The sequence below is a fragment of the Henckelia pumila genome, chromosome 4 (genome assembly GCF_033568475.1).
Source record: "Henckelia pumila isolate YLH828 chromosome 4, ASM3356847v2, whole genome shotgun sequence".
Taxonomy (NCBI): Eukaryota; Viridiplantae; Streptophyta; class Magnoliopsida; order Lamiales; family Gesneriaceae; genus Henckelia; species Henckelia pumila.
Genome location: NC_133123.1, coordinates 152758699 through 152782230, shown reverse-complemented (window position 1 = coordinate 152782230; position 23532 = coordinate 152758699). Strand labels below are relative to the sequence as shown.

The 23532-nt window shown below is 35.4% G+C and overlaps 4 protein-coding genes across 4 annotated transcripts; 3 read left to right on the top strand and 1 right to left on the bottom strand.

Annotated features, from left to right (window-relative positions):
- The first annotated feature begins 878 nt into the window (after positions 1-878).
- LOC140864121 (26S proteasome non-ATPase regulatory subunit 6 homolog) lies at positions 879-4612 on the top strand. The gene is made up of 8 exons (XM_073268067.1): positions 879-1078; positions 1196-1310; positions 2822-2912; positions 2991-3136; positions 3241-3460; positions 3621-3729; positions 3882-4050; positions 4162-4612. The coding sequence occupies exons 1-8, from the start codon at positions 943-945 to the stop codon at positions 4334-4336; spliced, it is 1161 nt and encodes a 386-aa protein (XP_073124168.1). The 5' UTR covers positions 879-942; the 3' UTR covers positions 4337-4612.
- A 589-nt stretch (positions 4613-5201) lies between these two features.
- LOC140867440 (uncharacterized) lies at positions 5202-7026 on the bottom strand. Its single transcript, XM_073272512.1, has 2 exons — positions 6839-7026; positions 5202-5757 (listed from the first exon to the last, which is right to left on the bottom strand). Exons 1-2 carry the CDS (start codon positions 6939-6941, stop codon positions 5405-5407), a joined length of 456 nt encoding a protein of 151 aa, XP_073128613.1. The 5' UTR covers positions 6942-7026; the 3' UTR covers positions 5202-5404.
- Positions 7027-8349: 1323 nt separating this feature from the next.
- On the top strand, positions 8350-14163 carry LOC140860269 (glyceraldehyde-3-phosphate dehydrogenase). Its single transcript, XM_073263206.1, has 12 exons — positions 8350-8479; positions 8613-8636; positions 8754-8854; positions 11368-11483; positions 11571-11670; positions 12534-12680; positions 12764-12824; positions 12895-12992; positions 13132-13274; positions 13401-13484; positions 13663-13752; positions 13863-14163. Exons 1-12 carry the CDS (start codon positions 8476-8478, stop codon positions 13906-13908), a joined length of 1014 nt encoding a protein of 337 aa, XP_073119307.1. The 5' UTR covers positions 8350-8475; the 3' UTR covers positions 13909-14163.
- A 1320-nt stretch (positions 14164-15483) lies between these two features.
- On the top strand, positions 15484-22174 carry LOC140861708 (protein PLASTID TRANSCRIPTIONALLY ACTIVE 10). The gene is made up of 12 exons (XM_073264724.1): positions 15484-16289; positions 16725-16784; positions 16938-16967; positions 17612-17685; positions 18003-18084; positions 18734-18807; positions 18960-19026; positions 19651-19743; positions 20255-20431; positions 20506-20556; positions 20992-21143; positions 21513-22174. Exons 1-12 carry the CDS (start codon positions 15525-15527, stop codon positions 21946-21948), a joined length of 2061 nt encoding a protein of 686 aa, XP_073120825.1. The 5' UTR covers positions 15484-15524; the 3' UTR covers positions 21949-22174.
- Positions 22175-23532: the final 1358 nt, after the last annotated feature.

The window sequence follows — 23532 nt, the reverse complement described above, 5'->3', positions numbered from 1 at the left end:
AATAAATAAAAAATATATTCAATTAGCTCTTTTTGAAGCTCAATTAACCGCTAATTCATATATATTTATTCTTTTTTTTACAATCTAAACTCTATTGAAAAAATCACTAAAAACCATATATATTAGAAAGAAATAAAATAAAAATAAAAGTGATATATTATATTATATCACTAAAAACATATATATATTCAATTAGCTATTTTTGAAGCTCAATTAACAGCTAATTCATATATATATATATATATATATTTACAATCTAAACTCTATTGAAAAAATACTAAAAAACATATATATTAGAAAGAAATAAAATAAAAATAAAAGTGATATATTATATTAAAATAAATATTAACATTTCAATCTTTCAAAATACGAGAAAAAAACTTAAAATAATGAGATATTTTATGTTAAAAAAGAAAATTTCATCATCCATAGGCAAAATAGGTACTGTACAGCCTCTCTTAATTAAAATATTTGTAAAAATAAGTCATCAAGATATTTGAATAAACAATATTGTAGAATTTAAAATATTGATATAGACAATATCATAGAATTTTTTTTAAACATCATAGGAAAATATGATACTATAAAATCAGTGTGTCTATATACATATATTTGAAACATATTTTAGAATTTAGGGTCCGCATTGTTGAATTTCCAGAACATATATGATATATTTGAATTATAATAAATAAAATAAGAATTTGAAAATTGAATTAATATGATACAACTTTTTCTTTTTATATGACATTCCAAAAAAATTAAAAAAAATTACTAGACTTTTGGGCCTCATCGAACAAAGTGGGCTACATGTTGTTTAGGCCCATATTGTAGGACTGGCCCAATGACCATCGCTGAGTCTACAACCTCCGTCCCCGTGTGTCGACCAGCTAGAGAATCTCGTTGGTCACCCTCTCTGCAAGAAAGCTCGAAGAAATTTGGAAAATGGAAGCTGAAGAGGGAACGCAGCAGCCGCAGCTTGTGCTTGCCCACAAGCTATTCCTGCTCACGCAAAACGACGTCGATGACATCGAGAAAGTCCGCCTGCGAGATGAGGTCTTTAACTTCATCATTGCCAACGGTAATTGTTTCTTTTTCCTCGTTTTTTTTAAAGTTAATTTCGTGTTTTTATGTTATTATTTATAATTGTTATGGGTTTTGATTTCTGGGTTTTGATGGGATGTTCCTTTTTTGGTAGATATGGCTCCGTTGTATGAAACCCTAGTTGGCAACAAGATTTTTGATTTGGATCAGAAGGCGCTTGACTCGATGCGTGCCAAGATCGAGGAAGAGCTGAAGAAGCTCGATGAGAAGTAAGTCGGATTTGACGTATTAGTTGTTACGTGCCTTTTCAAGTTACATTTTGTTAGGGTGTTCTTGTTTATGGATTGCATTATGAGATTATTGTGATTTAGGAATTTGTTGAACGGGGATAATTCAGACGGCATTGTACTTTTGTGGTTGTTTAGCTCTGCACTATGGGTTCTTTAGTAGTCTCTGGTCTCTCACCTGATCCCTTTCGGAAATGAAGCTGCCCTGCAGTCCTTTGTTGATCAACTTCTAGTTTTTTGTTGCTTCTGACATCATCATTTTTGTGTGTGATTGGCTTGATGTCAGGTATTCTTGAAATGTTTCTCTATTGAAAAGCAAGTGTGAATCTTGTTGGATCCATTTGATTCTCCTTTATTCTGTCCATTTGATCTTGTCTGTTGAAATTGGAATCGATTTTTTATTGGTCATGAAAACTCCTTAGAGTTGTAGAATTCGTGATAATAGCTCGAGTTATAATTTGAACAATGGAGATTTGGTGGTGCTAACTGCTTTAAGAGTAACAATGCGAAGACCTTTGAGATTGATATTCCCCGGGAGAGTGTTGTCGTTGATTGTAGCTACGAATTGTGAGTAGATTAAACTTGACGAGAAATGGTCTGTTGGAGTTGGCTAATTGGAGATTGGGGTGTCGAGTAGGTGGCTGGAGGTACTGTCTTGTGAATGTGGGAGTTGGGAACGTTATTTGGGGCCATTAACTTCAGATATTTTATTTTATGAAGTTGAGACGAGACTAAAAGTTATTCAAATTCTGTTTGGGAAGTTTCTCCTTGGGATACTATATATTTAGGTTAACAAGCTCGTACAAAGTACAAGATATTCTATCGCTTTGCTAGAATAATTCTAGAACTCTCATATCTTTATATGCTAATTTATGGTTCAAATGCATGAATATATAAGATAGATGCTATCACATGTTTAAAAAGTGAATATTCGGAGATCATTATACATATTTGGGGGTGTAATGAGAAGAGAAATGGAGTTTGAAACTCTTAAGGGCTCGAGGAATGCACCAAGATGCCTCCATTTCAAGTTCAATGAAGCTTATCTCTGAAACTACCAAGGAATTTTGTTTTTCTGTCGGTAGCCTAAGTAACCCTTTGATTGGATAAAGCTTATTAAATGACTTGAGTCAAATTTTTTGCACTTCTTCAGTATACCATTGACCATTCGATTTCCTTGGCGTTTATTGTGTAAGCAAACTCACATTTTTATTTTAGACTTTAAACTTCATTGATCATAAAACCTACTTGTCAGGCTTTGTTGTTCCATGCAATTTATCGCTTATTAGTTTAACTTTTTGTAATATCTTCATATTTCGCTTCAAAAACATCTCGATTCAGTTCGTTCTGGGCAAAACTTTCTCATTTAAATTATAATCTATTTTTGTTCATCGAGAATGGAGATGGAATCATCTTCTTTTGTATTTTAGCATGTATCATTCTGGGAAAGCCATTGCTTGAATGCTTCTGTTTCTGTGGCTGAATTTATCTAGGATTGCTGATGCAGAAGAAAACTTGGGTGAGAGCGAAGTGAGGGAAGCTCACTTGGCCAAGTCCTTATTTTATATTCGCATCGGTGACAAGGTACAAAAATAACTCTGTTCTTCTGTTGTATCACCTTTATTAGTTTAATGAACTATCTTTGACATTTTTAATATTTAGGATAAGGCACTGGAACAACTGAAGTTAACCGAGAGCAAAACTGTCGCAGTTGGGCAAAAGATGGACTTGGTATTCTACACACTACAGATTGGTTTCTTCCACAAGGACTTTGATCTAATCTCAAAAAGCATTGATAAAGCAAAGAAGTAAGGGGAATTGTAGATCTTGCTTCTAGATAATTTTTTTCCCAGCCTTGTTATAGTTTTATTTAATATGGTCCATCCTTTGGTTCTGACATTCAACATTTCAGCTTGTTTGAAGAAGGAGGTGACTGGGAGAGGAAGAATCGTTTGAAGGTGTTTGAAGGCTTGTATTGCATGTCTACTCGCAACTTCAAGAAAGCAGCTGATCTTTTCCTTGATTCTATCTCAACCTTCACAACTTATGAGCTCTTTCCCTATGACACCTTTGTATTTTACACAGTCCTCACTAGCATCATTTCCTTGGATAGAGTTTCCTTGAAACAAAAGGTAATTAATATTTCTTCTAAGGTGGTCATGTTGTGACTAGACTGAACACCATAACCCTTCAATATCCATGTCTTACAATTTGACATCACCTTTACTCTAGAAGAACCAGATATGCTAAGTTTCCAACTTTTCTTCCTACTCTTGTTGGGATCTGTTGCAGGTAGTAGACGCCCCTGAGATCTTGACTGTTATTGGCAAAATTCCATATTTATCCGACTTCTTGAATTCTCTCTATGAGTGCCAGTATAAATCATTTTTTATGGCTTTTGGTAAGTGTCTTTATATACAAAAGTTGGCCGTCCTTGTTTTTTCACTTGCTCAAGTCTCATGAAAATCTTTTCTTTGCTGTCAATTAAGATCCTTGAAAATCAAGCAATTTACTGTACTGATGACTGATCGCATTCCTGCTTTCAACTTTCAGCTGGTTTGACTCAGCATATTAAGTTGGATCGCTATTTGCACCCTCACTTCCGGTATTACATGAGGGAGATTAGAACTGTTGTTTATTCTCAGTTTTTGGAATCCTACAAGAGTGTGACTATCGAAGCTATGGCTAAGGCATTTGGAGTGACGGTGGATTTCATTGATCTGTGAGTTGTTTTAGTTGATTTTTTTTTATGATTGATTAGACCATAAATAAGTATCATCTGCTGTCTCGTCAATCTTATTGTAGCTCAATATGGTTTATCTTTCATATACAGGGAGCTATCACGGTTTATTGCAGCTGGGAAGCTGCACTGCAAGATAGACAAGGTTGCCGGGGTACTGGAAACCAATCGGCCGGATGCTAAAAATGCCCTTTACCAAGCAACCATCAAGCAAGGAGATTTCTTGTTGAACCGTATTCAAAAGCTATCTCGAGTTATTGATCTTTAAAGTAGGAGACATTCGGGCATTTTAAGGACTGTGTTCGTTTGTTACAAACTTCTGTCGAGTTGAGTTGTATTCGTATGAGTTGACATGTTTCATCTTGACCTTTGATTCCAACAGAATTCGGATCTGGTGATTCATACACCGTGCTTGAAATTTTTAGGCACGATAATATACTCTAGTTCCTTGTTCAGTTGGATTTGAGCTCGTTAGTTTTGGTCCTCTGTTGTTTCCTCGTAATTTGTTGAAATTAGTAGTAAAGAGATGGAATATTCTACTTCTTGTGTTGGGTTTGTCACTTTAATATAGAATTTGAGAATTTCTCGAAGTTGTGAAATGATCGACTTGGGCTATGTGCGTAAACAAAACGAATCGAGCTGAATAGGAAGAAAATTTTTAAGGTCTGAATTTGATTTTGAATTAAATATATTCGAGATTGAGTTGAATTCAAAGTTTGAAAATGTTAATAATTTGATTGGAACCAAAAATCTGAATGTTCGAAATATATTTATTTAACATGTAATTATATTACGAAAATAAAATTTAAAGTTCACGAACTACCATAGTTGGAGTCGAGTTCGGATCGAATTCAATACTTTCGGTCCGGATACGAATTAAATATTTTTTGAGTTTGAGTGTTGTAATTAAAAGCAAAATAATTACTATTTTCTTTCGTAGTTTTAACATTGTAAATCCTTTGAAGTTTCGGCTGGGTTCTAGCATATACTCCCTATAAGTTATAACTAGTCCCAGTCAAAAAATACGCTCAAGATTTCAAATTTTATTATTTTTTTGAAATTGATATTAGCCAGAAATATTTATTAGTTAAAGAATTATTGGAACTGCCATAGAATGTAAATATCTTAATACAAACAGAATATAACTATGAAAACCAGCTACACGGGATGCAATATTCCGTGTCCAAGAACAATAATTATAACTACATAATACAACAATCACGAACTACCAGTTTAGTCCCTTCAATGCATTTTGTGAACGAAATGCACCATTCGTGCTAGAGGGGAACCATTGTTTCTTGATGCAACTTCTGCATCGAGCTATTTCTAAACATGACTAGGAACCGTTGGACGTAGTTGACAAACTGGACGATGAAGAAGAATAGAAACTCTCTATATTCATATCCTTCGTGTCCATCGAGGTTTCTGCATGCTTTGAGAGCTTGTAATTCGAAAACATATAAAGAATAGACATGTTTGAGCTTTGCTTCTCATTTGAGGAGTGTGCAGATCGGGAAATACCACTCAGGTTTGGAGAAGACTCGGCTGAGGAACAATCAGCAACGGTCATTACCTCCTCTGGTGGATGATGAGTTGTGATGGTACTATGGCTATTCGTCGTAGCAGAGCCCTCCGAGGTTGAGCTTTGGCAGCACTGAGAGCCTTGTTTAAGCTTCAGAAGTGTAGATTCTGTATGCATCATTTGGAACCAAAAACCCGAAGAGTTAAAAGATATATGAATTATATCATACCACCTCGAAACCAAACTGAAAATTTATGATCTAGAAAATATTTGATAGAGAGTGTATAAGTGGTTCCATGACACAAATTACTCCACGAATCACACTAGTCAATAAACTTGTTTGCATGAAAGTTGAAAGTTGAAACAAGCATTCCGAACAGAAAATGCCAACCAAAAATAGGCATTAACAGACTAATGTGACAAAATTCATGCTTGAAGAAGTCCAAATACCTTTTCCATTGTAATACTAGAGAATGATCACTAACAACAATATCGTAAGAGAAACCTAAGCTATTGTCAGAAAGGCAACCCCAAATCATGAACGTATGAACCATATAGTTGCTGAACCAGAAAGATCACTGTCCCACCGATCATAGTAATCAAAAGCCCAGAAGATGTGTGCATCCCTTTGCTACTAGACACAACTCAAGGCTCAACCCTCTACAAAGAGGCATGCCTTGCATCTCGTGTCTCGTCATCAGCGTTTCTACTACACGAGCTTCTCATAATACAATGGCAACATTTCACAAATAGCAAAGACTCAGTGCCTTCCAATACAGCAAAATTGTAACTAATAGTAACAGCACAACCCAATTCGGGTAAACTACATGAGGAAAACGATTACAATCCACACAACCCAAGCCCAATAATCACCTCCAAGTGATTGCCGGGAGAAATCCATTGGCTCGAATACCAATTGTGCCGTCTAGCTGCTGATGTCATACAATCCTTGCAGCCCACAGGCTTGGATACGACTGTCTCAAAGGACCCAGCAATTTCTTCAATACCGGTCCTCATAATTTCATCAAGGCGGCCAAACTAGATTTTAGAAAGGATTACAATTCGAAGCCAATTAATTCATCTTAACAAAAGATAACAGAAATCCCATCAATTTTCCGCCCAAATCCAAACAAGATATCGACTTTTCTACACATAATAGTTGAGACTGCAACACATCAATTCAACCAGAAAGAGCTACTAAACAAGAAACATTACAACGGGTACCCAATAACAAAGAGTGGCACTGACCATAAATGGAGAGGGAATCTTGTTTGGAGATCTTGGAAGATGACCTTTCCGTTTCCAGTAGTTCCAGAGAGCTTATCGGTGATGCTCTCACTCTACCCAACATTTTCTTCTTCTTCTTCACTGTAACATGTGGCGAATGGGAAGGAGAAGAGGTTGAGTCCAAAGCAAGATTCTTGATTGATTTTGAATTATTTTCCCATTTTTTTGATATTTTTTTTGAACATTTCTGTGGGCTAACGACGCGCCAACATGATCGCGGGATAGACGAAAGAGAGTAATTCCATTGGGCCTAGTTGTTAATCGGTGGGCCGGTTTGATACTACTTGTCTGACAATTAACATAACAATTGGAGCGGTTACAGTGGGTTGTTCCAAATTAAATGGATCGAGTTGGTAATTTTCTAATCTAATTTAATATGTTAAAATTGTAGATCGACCCGTTTTGCCTGAAATTCAATGTTGATGCATCTGTTATTACAAATTTAAACAAATTTAGTGTGGGCATAGTGGTTCGAGATAATCAGGGTAGATTATTGTTAATTTTTATAAAACAGATTAATCAACCGATATCAGTGGTTCATGGGGAGTTATTGACTATTCGAGAAGGGGTGAACTTGCTAATATATGAAAAGAATTTCAGAGATGTGCATGTAGTAACCGATTTTTTTGGTAGTGCAAGCAGTTACGGTTGATCATGAGAATCTTGGATATGAAGAAATGTGCACGACAAATATCAGGCGAAGATTGCAAGAACCGGTGGTTCTTCCATGTATCTAAATCGGCGAATAAAGTAGTCTATAATATTGCTTGTTTTACTTTTTTTCTATTTCAGCGTTTGTTTGGTTGAATGAAGAATTTCTTTCTTAGTTGGTTCAATTTGTAATAGACGATTATCATCATCATTAATAAATGTAAAGTTTTCAGTAAAAAAATATTCAGTCTAATTTTCATATTTAATATTATTATTTTATATATATTTTTTAAATCAACATACTCTTTCATTAATACATTTATTTCGCTAATTTCAACAAATTTTTTTATCTTACCAAAATATTAATTAATTAAGAGTAAAATCTATACGAAAACACGCACAAATCTAAATGAGAGGTTATTATTCATCAAATCAATTAAAATTAGTTAATACAAGAACCTAAACTTTAATTAAACAGTTATATATACTATTTTAAGTTTATTTACAAAAAGATTTCATAAAATTTAAATTGATATATCCCATAATATAATATAATATAATATTCTCAAACAATAAATAAATTGAATTAAAAGTTTTGACTAAATTTGTAAACAATGGACCAATGTCAAATATTTAGAATATCGAAGGTTTTCTTGATAAAAAAAGTTACAGCTTTATTAAGCAGCGAATATTCCGTCAACTCCGAAGAAGCCGCCTTCCAGAACCTACTCTTAAAAAATAAAATCAACGATCCTTATTCACTCGATTCAAACCCCTCGATAAAATCAACGGTTCGATCAACAATTTCACCAACATACCGTAATGCACCGTGAACATGCTATAATTCCCCTCGTTCTTTTTTAAGTAGACACTTCACAGCTTCAGTGTTCATAGTTCAACTTCAGACACGCCTTGTTTATCTCGAAATCTCCATCTCTCTCTAGAAAATGGGTAATTCATGTTTGATTTTTTTCTTTTCATTTTTATGCAAATTCGATCTTTTGTTCTGATGAATCGAGTTCGATAGATTCTCTGTCTAATGTTTGTGTTTCATTTTTTTGTTTTTGTTTTTTTTTTGGTGCAGCCAAGATTAAGATCGGAATTAACGGTACTAGATCTACTCCTGTATCTTCTGGATATTGATTTGATTTTTGTTTTTTTAAATTGTTTGTGGAAATGATTGGTAGCTGACGATGGACGAATCCTCTTTGATGGTCTATTGTAGGATTTGGAAGAATTGGGCGATTGGTGGCGAGGGTAGTCCTTCAAAGAGACGATGTTGAACTGGTTGCAGTCAACGATCCCTTCATCACTGTTGACTACATGGTACTTTTGTTTTTGTTTTTCTTTGTGGAAATGGGTTAGTAGAATGTGTGGATATTTGTTGATTTCGTTTGATTTAATAGTCATAGGCGATCCTTAGTATTTGCAACTGGTGTATGGATACTGATTTTACCGTGTAGAGCGCGTAGAGGCTGATTGAACTATTTGATCATGGTTGTTAGTGGTAGTCTCGAGATGTGGGTAATTCGAGGATACCCAAACTCCAGAAAATTAAGGAAGAAGACAGAATAACTTTTGGGAAATTTGCATATCCCTTTTCATTTCATTCATTATAGTTTAAATACAATTCATCTCATCATTCTCATAGACACGTGTCCCTACAATGTAACAAACTAAAATGATTATTTTAATTAGTAGAGACAATAGCATGTGCTATAGTGGTGTTTGGTTTGGAATATTCTTCTTCAGAGACGTGGGTTTCTATCTGATGAGTGATAAAATCCTTGTGCCATGTTGGTCCTTTCGTTTCCCTTGATGATCGACGAATAAACACATCAGTGTGTGCCCTATCAACTTCCCCTGGTGCTTCAGGAAATACCTTGTCCTCAAGGTCAAAATCAGGATAAATGGCCTTGAAGTCTTGAATGGGCATCCAAGTCGATTCTTCGGGTGGGAGCTCTGCCCATTGAATTAAAAGTTGGGTCTGAAGACCAAGTTCTGTCTGGACTTGCCTGCTGTTGAGGATTGATAACGGAACCATGAGAGGATGGTTGTCTATTGCTTGAGTCGGAAGTGGCAGAGGGTGAAGAGTGCTGTTATGGTGATATAGCTTCAGTAATGAAACATGAAACACTGGATGTATGCGTGAATGTTGTGGAAGTTGAAGATGATAAGCGACTGCACCAACTCGAGCGATTATTGGAAAAGGTCCATAAAAACGTCTTGCAAGTTTCGAGAAATGCCCTTGGCGGATGCTGGATTGTCTGTATGGTTGAAGCTTTACTAAAACCATGTCACCAATTTGAAATTCCACATCACGTCGTTTTTTATCCGCCATTTGTTTCATTCGATTTTGTGTGCGCTGTAGATTTTCTTTGAGATCCGTAAGAACCCTGTCCCTTTGCATTAAGGTATGTTCTACAACTTCAATAGGAGTGGTGAGCTCTTGATAAGGGTGTATGACAGGTGGAGGCCGCCCATATAAGACCTGAAATGGTGTTATAAACCCATGAGGTGTCCATCCCGAAAGGCTTGCCTATTGGGTGGGGTTGCCTCAAGGGTTTATAACCAACTCTTTATTAGTTTAGTATTTCAATGTGGGATATTGTAACATTATTGTTAGGATCTAAATCTCCTAACAAACTCAATTGCAAATAATAACAGAGGAAAGCAGATTTACTAATAAGAAATATAAATTATAATCTGAGAAATATCCCAGCCAAGGATAGAATCCTTTTACAAGAAGAATGCAAACACTCTCTTGCCCCTAGCGTAAGCCAGTAGAAACCCTAGCACAAGCTAGTAAGAACAAAACACAATAAACGTGAATGACCCCCATTTCCTTCTATCTTGCCTACTTTATATTCTCGCATTCTAACCCCTTTCCTCTTCTCCAAGCTATCGGTTCTAGAAGTTTCTTGACAAGTGGATAGCCCAATTTAGCAAGGCCCATGATGATAACCCAACTTTACTTATCCAGCCCATTATTCTAAAGTACATAACAATAAAGTCCATCCATAAGGATCATCACCGTTGAATTTAGGGATTTCGAGTTTGATGGATCGGAACAGAGATGAAGGAGCATCTTGAGGGAACTCTCCAGGAGAAGTGACCGTAAGAGAGTCACCGTCATTTGTGGTTTTAGATTTGGTGTTGGTTTCCATGTTGGAGATTTTGTGGAGGATTTCTTTTACTGCTGTAGCAATGGTAGCAATCTGTTCTTCATGAGAAGATAAGCGGGTAAAACATTCATCGAGGCGAGAGGAAGAGCGAGTCCCGTCGGCCATGGGAGAGGACTCAACGAGAGCACCAAATTGGTAGTCTCGAGATGTGGGTAATTCGAGGATACCCAAACTCCAGAAAATTAAGGAAGAAGACAGAATAACTTTTGGGAAATTTGCATATCCCTTTTCATTTCATTCATAATAGTTTAAATACAATTCATCTCATCATTCTCATAGACACGTGTTCCTACAATGTAACAAACTAAAATGATTATTTTAATTAGTAGAGACAATAGCATGTGCTGTAGTGGTGTTTGGTTTGGAATATTCTTCTTCAGAGACGTGGGTTTCCATCTGATGAGTGATAAAATCCTTGTGCCATGTTGGTCCCCTCCTTTCCCTTGATGATCGACGAATAAACACATCAGTGTGTGCCCTATCAGTTAGCTATTGGCTTAATTTCTAGTCTAGAAACATAGAGCTGTTCTAGTGGATGCTTATGTTATTTTATTTATGGTGCGAAATGGGCTCAATGTGGGGTTTGTAAGAGCCATTATTTGGGTGTACCTTACTTATATTAATGACTTTATATTGTTTTCTCTATTTTTGTAGACCTACATGTTCAAGTATGACAGTGTTCATGGTCAATGGAAGCACCACGAGCTGAAGGTTAAGGATGAGAAAACCCTTCTCTTTGGGGAGAGACCGGTTTCTGTTTTTGGCATTAGGTATGGCTCATAGCTTCATCTGATCCTGGAATTTTTTTTTGTGTGTGTATAGCTAATTGAATCGTCAATTCTTGATGGTATTTGAAGGAACCCTGAGGAGATTCCATGGGCTGAGGCTGGTGCTGAGTATGTTGTTGAATCAACTGGAGTATTCACTGATAAGGACAAGGCTGCTGCTCATTTAAAGGTTTGCGATTGTTGAACAGTTGTGAGACTGAATCTTATTTCTATGTTTATTGCTAACTTCTTAGGTTCGTCATTATCTGTATGGCAGGTTAATTGTTGAGCAGTCCATATGTTTTAAAATGCTTTGGTGGTTTGAATGCATGCTTGTTTTAATTGTTGATGCACATGAGTTGTTTTTGTGAATACAAGGAGAATGGCTTAACTGGTCGTTTTTTGTGTTCAGACATTTCCTCAATATATTCTCTTCATATTGCTAGATGGCGCATTGCTGTCCTGGATATTGCAGCTTTTGCATATTTTTCTTTAACTGCATGTGTTTTAAAAGTTTCTTTGTTTGTCACGAGTCCGTGTTTAGTAGACCTGCTTGCTGAGTTTATTTCTTTATGTAGTAGGTATGTAATAATTTATAATTAGTTGGCAGAAGATATATAGTGTGACATACCAAAAATAGTTATTATATATGTCTCAAGCTAAATACTAGTACTCGCACCTTGCGTGCTTGTACAATTTGTTTTTTTAATGAAAAATAAATTTTTTTAAAAATTGACGTTTTCCTAAAAAATTATCCACCAAAAGGCAAAAAACAAAGAAGATGAAGTGGTATTTCATAATTAGACCTGCTTGCTGTTATGAGTTTATTTCATTATGTAGTAGGTATGTAATAATTTATAGTTTTATAGTTAGTTGGCAGAAGATATAAAGGCATTAGAGGAGATATTTTGGACATTTATTACTTGATTGACATCTGAACATGCATATCATTTCTAACCTGACGTCTACAAAATAGTGTGGTTAACTCGAGAAGAAATTCTGTACTTTGTCTTCATTAAGTAAAATCTCTCTTTTAACTCCCTGATACATCAGGGTGGGGCAAAGAAAGTTGTTATTTCTGCTCCAAGCAAGGATGCACCCATGTTTGTCGTTGGTGTCAATGAGAAGGAATACACGGCAGATCTCACCGTTGTCTCCAATGCAAGCTGTACCACCAACTGTCTTGCTCCCTTGGCTAAGGTTTGCTGCCCCTGTTTCCCATCAGATTTTCGTTCTTATGTTTTGAAACACCTCCATTAAGATTATACACTTTGAACTTACAGGTTATCAATGATAAGTTTGGAATTGTAGAAGGTCTTATGACAACCGTGCACTCTATTACAGGTGTGTAAAGTTTGCTTTCTTTATTTTTAATGTCTGTCTTGCTACTAATTGTCTGTTGTCTCCCATCTAGCCACTCAAAAGACTGTTGATGGACCATCTGCCAAAGACTGGAGGGGTGGTAGAGCCGCTTCTTTCAACATCATTCCCAGCAGCACTGGAGCTGCAAAAGTATTTCTCCATTATTTGTTCTATTGTTTTAGTTCTGACTAATAGGTTTGATGAAGATGAGGTCATCTCATTTTCTTCTTTGGGGTTGGGGTTTATCTGACCGTTAATACCTGCTTTTGTTTTGTTGTTTTATTGGAAGGCTGTTGGCAAAGTTCTTCCAGCTCTGAATGGAAAATTGACCGGGATGTCATTCCGTGTACCAACTGTTGATGTTTCTGTAGTTGATCTCACTGTGAGATTGGCGAAGGAGGCTACATATGAACAAATTAAGGCAGCTATCAAGTATGTGTGGCATAGTCTTTTTTCAATTTATGCGATTGTTTTCTTGGCTATTCTGAATAAGAATCTGTGGTGACTTACAATGTCGTCATTTTCATAAATTGATAATTGTGCATCGGCTTTGAATAGGGAGGAATCTGAGGGAAATTTGAAAGGCATCTTAGGCTATACTGAAGATCATGTCGTGTCCACTGACTTTGTTGGTGACAGCAGGTGCGCATCTTGCAATCTATTCTTTTATACAGAAAAGCTCTCTATTTGGCTTCAAGGCCAGGCTCGTGCTGCTCGATGAATTTTCATTTGAATGTCTGTCCTCGCTAGCCAACAAGTCAATTGTTATAGGAATTGCCCGTGGAAACTAATGGTATATATATTAATATAAAATTTGCAGGTCAAGTATTTTCGACGCTCAGGCTGGCATTGCTTTGAATAGCTCCTTCGTCAAGCTTGTCTCTTGGTATGACAATGAATGGGGTTACAGGTAATTCTGATTTATCCTTAACAGATTCGTATGGGCATTTCTTAGTTTTTGAAACACCAAGTTACCCATGTCAAGCATCTGCCACTGATTAATTCCCTGTCCTATTGCAGTTCCCGTGTGGTCGATCTGATCAAGCACATGGCCTCAACTGTGTAATGCTAATACCTTTTTGGTATGCTAATCGCGTTGACACATTTTTACTAAGTTGTTTCCATGAAGTTCTAGTTAGAATAAAATTGAGTTGGGTATTACTTCAGACCACTCGATGTTTTGACGAAATTTGTTGTAAAAAACAAAAACAAACCCCATTTCTGGGTTACTTCTGGTATTTGTGTGTGAGAATGTCACAAAGCCTATGTCTTTGTCAGCGCTTTGCATAAATATAAATGCTTTATTAGCAATTTGGTACTATATGCATCTTTGATTCCTTCATAGTCCGAAATGGTGGAGAGATAATTCGGCTCTTATTGGATTGATTCCATAGTGCAGCAAGTTGTAGGCCATTTTTATTCATTATTATTATATTTTTTTTCCAATTCTCATAATTTTGAGGTGCAGATCTATCATTATCTGCCAAGGGTCCCCCATCTCGTGCTAGATTTTCATAAAATCAAAATATTTGAATCTGGATTTGAGTTTGAATTTGAGGGAAAGTAGAATTTTGCGCTTGGATCCATAGATTTTATTTTAGGGAAATTTTTTAAATGACATCCATCTTGATTTTTACTAGAAATTCGTCACAACTATTAATGAAATTGTATGACTTGATATGCAGTCAATCACTTTCATTATCATACAAGTAATTTGGATTGCACTTTGATGAAATGATTTGAAGTTATTGATGATTTGATAATTGATATGACGAATTTTATATTTGGTGGAATTTCAAATCCATCCCTTGCTGATCCATGTGATGCCATGATAATTTGCTCAAATTTTTAATTTATCATTCTACTATTTGTCGAGAGCCAACCGGTGTTTTTACCCGTCTGATCAGCATATCGTTCAAGCTAATATGTTATTTTCATGTATTTATTTTCCCTCATTAAAATGAGGTGCGATGAATGCATGTTATATATGTTTTTTTTTTGAGATGGTAAATTTATATTACATTATCACATAATCTATAGATGAAAAGATAAAGTTCGAACATACATTTTAAAAAAAATATTTGCACCAAGGAACAATGTATAGCAATCGAAAAATGTTTATTGAAATATAAAAAAATTGATTTGTCAGTAGATTTTTTTCCAGATTGCATGGATCCATCTTAATTACAATTACTACAAATAAATAGATGGAAATCGAAGTATAATATGAGAAGAGAAAAATGTGGAATCGACAATCAACAAATTACAATTCTTCCAAAAAGAATAAAAAATAAAAATCAACAATATACAATATTTTTTCCTATTAGCATCTATTTTTAATTCTTCATCCTCACTTTAGAAAATTAAAATAACAAATAAAAATGATTTAGAATTGGGAAGTGAACGAAAATTAAATCCAATTGAAATAAAAATTTAAAATTCAAAACGCAACCACCTAAATGCCTCGTTCACTTGTAATCCATACGGCACCAAATTGTTAAAACTCAAGACGAAGTAAAACTAATTGTACCCAAAATGTTCTCAACTTGAAAAAAAATTCAACAATTTAATTGATTTTATTCATAAAATTTATTTACAAATTACTTGTAAGTTTGTAACCATGTTTAACTGACTAAACTAACCTTATCCACTTCTACACATAAACCCGAGTTCAAAGTTTGTATGCAAAACCCCGAAATGCAAGCTCTTCAAAATCCAGCCTTCTTCACCATCTTCACTCCACTCCCTTCAAAATCTCTCCTCAAACCCAAAATCTTCGATAAATTCCTCCGCCCCGGAAAATCCTTCCGAACCCACTTTCCTCCGCCGTTTCTCGTCCGCGCCTACTCGTCCGACGAGTACCCAGTCGGTGATGATGATGCTTTTCTCGCAGCTTATGGCCCCAAGGAGAAAGAGTCCGAAGAGGAAGCTCGAAGAAGGAACTGGGTTGAAAGGGGATGGGCTCCGTGGGAAGAAATCCTCACCCCGGAAGCTGATTTTGCTAGGCAGTCTCTGAATGAAGGGGAAGAAGTGCCACTCAAGGCTCCTGAAGCAATCGAGGCATTCAGAATGCTGAGCCCGAAGTATCGGAGGGAGAAAATCGCCGAAATGGGACTTACGGTGGATGAGTATTATGCGAAGCAGTTTGAAATCAAGGGGGAAATTCCGGAGCCTTTGGAGACATTGTGGGCTGGGCCATTGGTGTTAGCCCATGTGCCTCCCAGGGATTGGCCACCGAGAGGGTGGAAGGTGAATAAGAAGGAGTTGGAGTTCATTCGTGGGGCGCATAAGTTTTACTCGGCGGTCAGAGTGGATCATGAGAAGTTGGAGGATATGGTGGAGAAGGAGGAGGGGGGCATGTGCTTGGAGAGGTACAATGTATTCTTGAAGCAATATAATGAGTGGGTGGAGGCTAACAGGGATCGGTTGGAGGAGGAATCTTACAAGGTTACTTTTTGAACTCGGAATTGTCAACATATGATTACTTGTCTTACTGCTTCCTGTCAATTTTTCATTTTTTTTTTCAGTATCAGAGTATACATTAGTATGGTTTACTGTTATATTTGATAGCTCTTCTCTGATTGTAGGCTTCTTTATAGATTTACTTTAACATCCATTTAATTTTTGATGTGGCTAAGTTAACATCTATTCGGTTATTAAGGTACTTGTGATATTGAATGTTTTCCTTAAAAAATTTTCCAAAATGTTCAGTTGCATATGAATTTCTTCTCATTCAATCAGTGGTCTGATAAAAGTTCGTTGTTGATGGTAGATAGAATTGGGTTAATGGTCAGATAGTAGTAATCACCAAGTTGGAAAATTTGTGGCTGTATTATAGCATTCTACCTTATAATATATGATACTCAGAGGATTTTGATGCAGCATGATCAAGATTATTATCCTGGTAGGAGGAAGCGGGGAAAGGATTACAAAGAGGAAATGGTAAGTTGCTTCTTTGCTTTCTCATTTATTTTCTTTTAATATGGACCTCCCTGGGATATATGGGTTAAGAAATTAAATTTTCTTGAAATAAATTTGCATGATTATTAGATGAGCTGACACTTCCTTTTCCTCTGATTTGTTTCCGCCCTGCAGTATGAGCTTCCATTCTATTACGCAGGACAAGTAAGTGATAAACGATGTTATTCTTCAGTTTTCCAATCTTTTCTTTTGTTGTATTATGTATAAATCATGAACTGTCTCATGTTTCCATGTTCATTGATTTGCTTGTCATTCCAGTTTGATGTGCGCATATTTTCAGACCTTTCACCTCTCTATATCATGAAATACATAAGTGACTTATTGCTTTACCGATGTCAAAGGTGTTCCTTATGGCTGGTGGCCAAAATCTCTTTTGAACTTTTAATCCCGTACCTGTACCTTATCTTAATATTTGCTTTGTTATCCTTGATGAACATTAATTTAAACATTTTCTTGCCTAGTCTTTATAGTTGCACATGAATTATGAGGCCCTCTATGCTCCTTTTCTTGGTTTTGTATGTGTGAACTAGCAAACTTTATTTATTCAATTGTTTCTAAGGTCATGTTATGTTAGCTCTGGCTACATTTGGCACTCTAAATTAAACAATTGTAAATATTTGGACAGTTATCCTGCACTTTCATTTGTTATAATAATGTTCACTACTCGCTTGTTTTTTATCTTGCTCATTGAAGATTTACATCAATAGTTTGAGATATAACTTGATTAAAAGCTATATATTTTTTCGTTGTCTTAGAATTGCGTGTTGCCTATGTAGATTTCTTTCTAGATATGTGCAGGTAAAGTAACTGCATTACATCTCTATCAAGGAGCATTTGTCGACATAGGTGGCGTTCATGATGGGTATAAACTATCTCTTGTGCCCTTTTTATTTTGATTCTTGAAATTTGAACCAGTTTTGACCAATACTCTGTTTTGATTTTATTTATTTTTGGAACCATTTTAAAGATATAAACAAATACTCTGTTTTACATTGAATTTACATGTGGTTTTCTTTTACCATTTTGAAAATGTCTCATATATGTGACCACTAGTGCTGTTGACACGCGATGCATGCATACATATTAAAAATTTTCTTGTAAAAACTTCCAGAGATTATATTAAAATTAAAAATGTTTTTTTTGTATGATATGACAATGATGTGTTATAATGCATGCCAGGTGGGTTCCTATAAAACGAAATGACTGGTATTGGATCCGCCATCACATCAAAGTTGGTATGAATGTCATTGTTGAAGTATTGGTGAGTGTGTGGTCGTGATGTGTTTTTATGTGTTGTGTAAGTTTGGCCATATTTTGGCCTTCTGATTTCACTCTTTAAATATTGATGGTACTCAAGAAAGGGGATTTTGTTTTGCCTTTATGAAACTAAGAAAGGGATTGTGGTGAAACAAGTTGGTAATAAATGAAATAGTTTGGGAAAAATTATAGTTAAAACTGCAATGTAGGGAGTGGGATATTACTTGTAAGATGCGATACATCTTTGAAGATTGGTCATATGACAATGGAGAACTTATGAACTGCCAAAACGATCAATATCATGTGGAGATGTAGAAGAAGGTTCTGGAGGCATCAAAGGAAGATTCTTGATTTGCTTTTGAATCTTCACAATCTATTTTCATAGCAGATTCCAATGATTTTTTTTATTGAAGTTGTACATGTTAAAAACATAATCATGCAGTATTTGATAATGATTTTAACTTTATGTTATCCAGGAAATGAATGCACACTAGTTTAGGGATGAGCTTTATTGGAAATAGGCACAAATAATCAAATCATCATCCAGTAGAACAATGTCTATGCCTTTTAGATTGCTCGTGTTTTTTCTGGACTGCCAGCATTCCCTAATTATGCATGTATATTTGATCTAATGTATAAAATCCTCCTTGCAGGCAAAACGAGATCCTTACCGCTATCGGTTTCCTATAGAGCTGCGCTTTGTGTATCCAAATATAGATCACCTTATGTATGTCAGCCTATGCTTCTAAATTACTCAGTTCTTGGGATATTAGGTCTTCTAGTATAGCTCCAATGCTCATGAAAAATGTCATTCCTTGCAATTTTTGTGCTTGCTAATACTATTCATGCATGATGAATTTTGTTCCTATGATGTTTCAGCTTCAATCGATTTGAGTTACCTCCAATATTTCATCGTGACGAGGATACTAATCCAGATGAGTTACGAGTAAGTTATTATTTTCCACAAAATGTTGTACTTTCAGTTTTGCTTTTACCGAGATCATACATCTTCCTACTTACTGAAGGAAGTATCAGTATCCTATTAAACTTCCCTTGGAAACCCAAACATACATCATCAAAAATAACCTCCATTTCACCTTGAAGCTGCAAAGCCTGTGAATGGTGGTAATTTAGAAAGTTGGATATATTTTGCAGTTTGCACACTTATTTTTTTTCTGTTTCTGTAATGGGAAAATATTCCATAATGTAAATTTGAAACTCCAAATATAGATATATATTTTTTCTCCACAAATTAGAATATAAACATTCACTTTTGATGAGTCTAGACAAATACAGTATGTGTATTTTATCCATTAGTTGTGGTTAATGTGGTTACAAATTGGTGTATACTAATTTAACATATTAACATCGTGGAGATCCGATTTTAACTTTTAAGGATGAACTGCGCTAGGAATTATTTTGTAAGATGAAAACTGTAGAGAGTTTCCTCCACTAAATTTCTATGTTCTGTTAGATTTGTTATGCCCAAAAGATGTTACTATTGACTCTGTAAAAACGTTTTGGTTTGCGTGTTTTCGACTTTATGCTTATAAATTCTCCTTGTATCCAGCGGGATTGTGGACGAGCTCCTATTCCTAGAAAAGATCCCGGAATCAAAGTGGAGGAGGAACCTCTGTTATCAAATCATCCATATGTTGATAAGGTATCCTTTCTAGACATTTAATTAACTGTGAAAATTTTGTCTAATCAATTTTTTTGCAAGATGTATATGTTCTTGCCCTCAGCCACTGGTTATGATTTCAAGGATAAATTGTATCAACTCAGGAGTTTGATCTAACCAGAGAAACGCAGCTCCGAGCTTTAGTAGTTATAACAATCCTTTTATATAAGGATAATTTGTATTCACACTCATTGTACTAGTAGACCGACAGAGACATCATCAATTTCTTTTCAATATTACATTTTTATCCTCGGCAATGATTATCTAAAAGAGTAAAACTGATGGAGAATGATTTTAATTATTTGATTGGGAATGTTGCTATCATTTAAGTTTAAGATATTTCAGTAAAGAGTTACAATGTTTGAGGTGACTGTATTCCAAGAATTTCTATCAAGTACATCGGCAGAAAAACCTCCTAGAACTTCTGATTCTGCTCTGTAATTTAATTATTCAAAAAAATCACCATACTTATAGAGTTTCCCATATTGTGCAGCTATGGCAAATACATAATGCTGAACAAATGATTTTGGAAGACATGGCGATCAATCCTGATAAATACAAAGGCAAAAAGTTATCAGACTTGACCGATGAGGAAGAAATCACGGAAGAGAATCGTGTTGAATATGGCAAAGCTTATCACAAGAAATCCCTCATCCCCAGAATGACCGTGGTAATGTTTTTTTCCTTGTATGTTTATAGTTGTTCTGTACAATGATTATTTGACATTGCTCCTAATTATGACAGAGAATAAGTGTAAAAGAACTTGATTTGGAAGCTGCGCTTGCCGAACGTCAGGTATGCAGTCTGTTTCATGTTGATATTCTTAATAGAGGAGCTTTCTGTTTTATTTACTTCTCTTTTCTGTCCTCTTAAGTGATCTAGATGGATGAATCAGATTCTGCATAGTTATACGACTTATTTGTCATGTAATCAAATCAACTTGGGCAAATGTTTAGATAGAATTGCTAATTACTTTATGGGCCAAGCCTGGAACATTTGTTCATTTCAGTGCTCTGCTTCCTAAATGTAATTTAGGAGTCATCTTTTGTACTTCGTAAAAAATGAAACTTTTGTTCATGGGGACTCTTGGCATGCGTCTTTTAGAAGTTTTCATACATTCTCTGTCAATCAAATCTAAAATGACTATTAATATCATTAGTGCCTTCTAAAAGTTTTCAAGTTAGGAAAATAGTGCCTTGTAGCCTGATATTTGTTTATGCTTTATTTCAGCTCCATAACAAACAAAGGAAAGAAGCTGAAAAAAGGGGAGAGACGTACAAAATCACTACGCTGAGGCGAAATGAGGAAATGAACGAATATGACCATATTCATTGGCGCCGTTCTTTTGAAGAAAGAGAAACTCTTCTACGAGACATAAGTTGGTATATAATCCTATAATTTGTTTTACCAATACCATGTTTTAGTTGGATTGTCTGCCCATTAAGACCCCGATTCCTTCTGTAGTCTCTAGCTCTTACAAGGTAGCCAATACCTGTTGATGTCTTTCTGTTAGGTTGTAGCTCTTCATAGCCCAAAATTCGGCTCTTGTTCGTTATTTTCATTTGATCGGCTAAAACTTTGAATTTAATGTATCGTTGGGCATCAATAGATATAGGCTATAGTCCTCCTATAAGTCAAGATGAAGAAGCATCCTTTTTTTTGGTAATTGCTGAAGAATCATATCTATTTTCTGGACTATGCTCTATTTTTTTTTTGCTATGGTGACAATAATCATATTTCATACCTTGCAGCCGTCAGGCACTTGGGCTGCCATTGGAAGAACCTGGTAGAAATGTAGACCCAAGCTTGTTGGGGAAAGACCAATACGACCCTGATAATCCGTTGTATCGTTATGACTACTGGGGCGAGCCTAAGAATTCTGAAAAGAGCAGGCAAGAACGCATGACAGACGCACACAACAAATCCATAGTTGGAAAGGGTACCGTTTGGTATGAAATGTCGTATGAAGATACCATCAAACAGAGGATGCAGAGGGAGGCTCTTGGAATCACACACAAACAAAACGAAGAAGATGATTACTCGGAAGCGGATGGTGATGAGGATGACGACGACTTGGACTTTGATTACAGTATTTTCGGGTTGCCAACTGAGAATGCAGCCAACCAGCCTCATGTTAATGGCACAGAATCTTTAAGATTGTCGGATGAAGGAATCTTTGAGGATTAATTTGGTCTCACATTAAGAAATCCATGTTAGAATTTTCAAGTTCATACATGGAATAAGCTAAAATTCGATGCCAGTTTGGAATGCATAGGATCAGATCAATTAAATGCGCAAGAGAGGAGGGAAAAAAACATGCATTATGTTGAAAATATAAAGTCGAATATGATAAGAATTACTGCCTTGCGTGGATAAGATTTTATATAGTTCATGTACCAAAAATATTTTTATAATAATTTTTTAATAAAAAAGTTTACATAATCAGTATTTTAGAGTTCATGTACTAAAATATTTTCCAAATGGATTTTGTTTGCATAATCATGCATAGTAAAAATGAATTATGTTAGTGCACGCTGTCATTTTCTTTTATTATCTCATAATTTTATAGTGCCAACTTTTTTTTTAACGAGTTAATCTTGGTAAAATTAAAAATAAAATAAAAAAATTACAAATTTTTATGGAATATGTGGACTTTTTACCTTCGACTGAAGTACTTTCGTTCTTCGCTAGATAAGCTGGTGAAGTGGGAAGTGGAGAAAGAGCACTTTCCATCTCTTGAAAGTTTGATTCTCACAGATTGATGAGATTCCATATGGAATTGGAGAAAAATAGATTCACTTCAACTCATTGAGTTACAACATTGTCCGGAATTATTAGTGAATTCAGCAAATCTTTTGTTTTAGTTAATTCATTCTATATTTTTAAATGATTTACTAAAATATGAACTAGAAAAGATGGGCAAATTATTTTAAACTCCACTCTCTTTAACTTAACTCCCTACCCACCTCTTTCTTTATTTTCACCATATTTGAATTAAAATATAATTAAAACTAATCCTTTGTATGTGACTTTGTTATATCTATTGAACCAGTCTCGGCCATGCAAGACTATTAATTACGCAAGGTTTTCAGCTGATATACTCCAGATTAGGGTCCAACATGCTTCTGTAAGATAAATTAAATTTAAATACCTTTTTAACCATAATGTCGTCGGGTCATACCTGCTGAGTTTTACGAAGTGCTCCTCACACTCCAACCACGCAGTCGCAACAGATGGTTTCTGCACAAGCTCCTTCAACGATACCCAACACAGCCTTAATTCGTTTTCTACCTTAAAACGTATGGTATATAAATTTAATTATAAAATATGAATATGAAAGAACGAGAGATTTAGGGAATTTATTTAGACATAATATTATTACATAAATCAACTCTTTTGAAGAGGAAAAGACAACTTGTTTAGCTACTCATAGTAGCCTTGTTCTTGAAATACATAAAAGAAAACTTAATACAAAGAGAAAGAAATATTACAACAATTTATTTGTAAGAAAACTGAAGGGAATGATCGATATCTTCAACTTCCTCAAATGCCTGTATTTATAGCTGTAGTTCCACTCGTTTCACCGAGAAACTTCAGGGAATCTCACAGTTGTCTTGTATTTCTTTATGCCATTATTGATGACATATTTTATTAGTGGAGGAGACAGCTGTCTTGAATTTTTTATGCCATTATTGATGACATCTTTTACTAGTGAAGGAATCACATGCCTGCCACTTTCTTTTGGCTTTATTCTCCTCACATGTCTGCTTT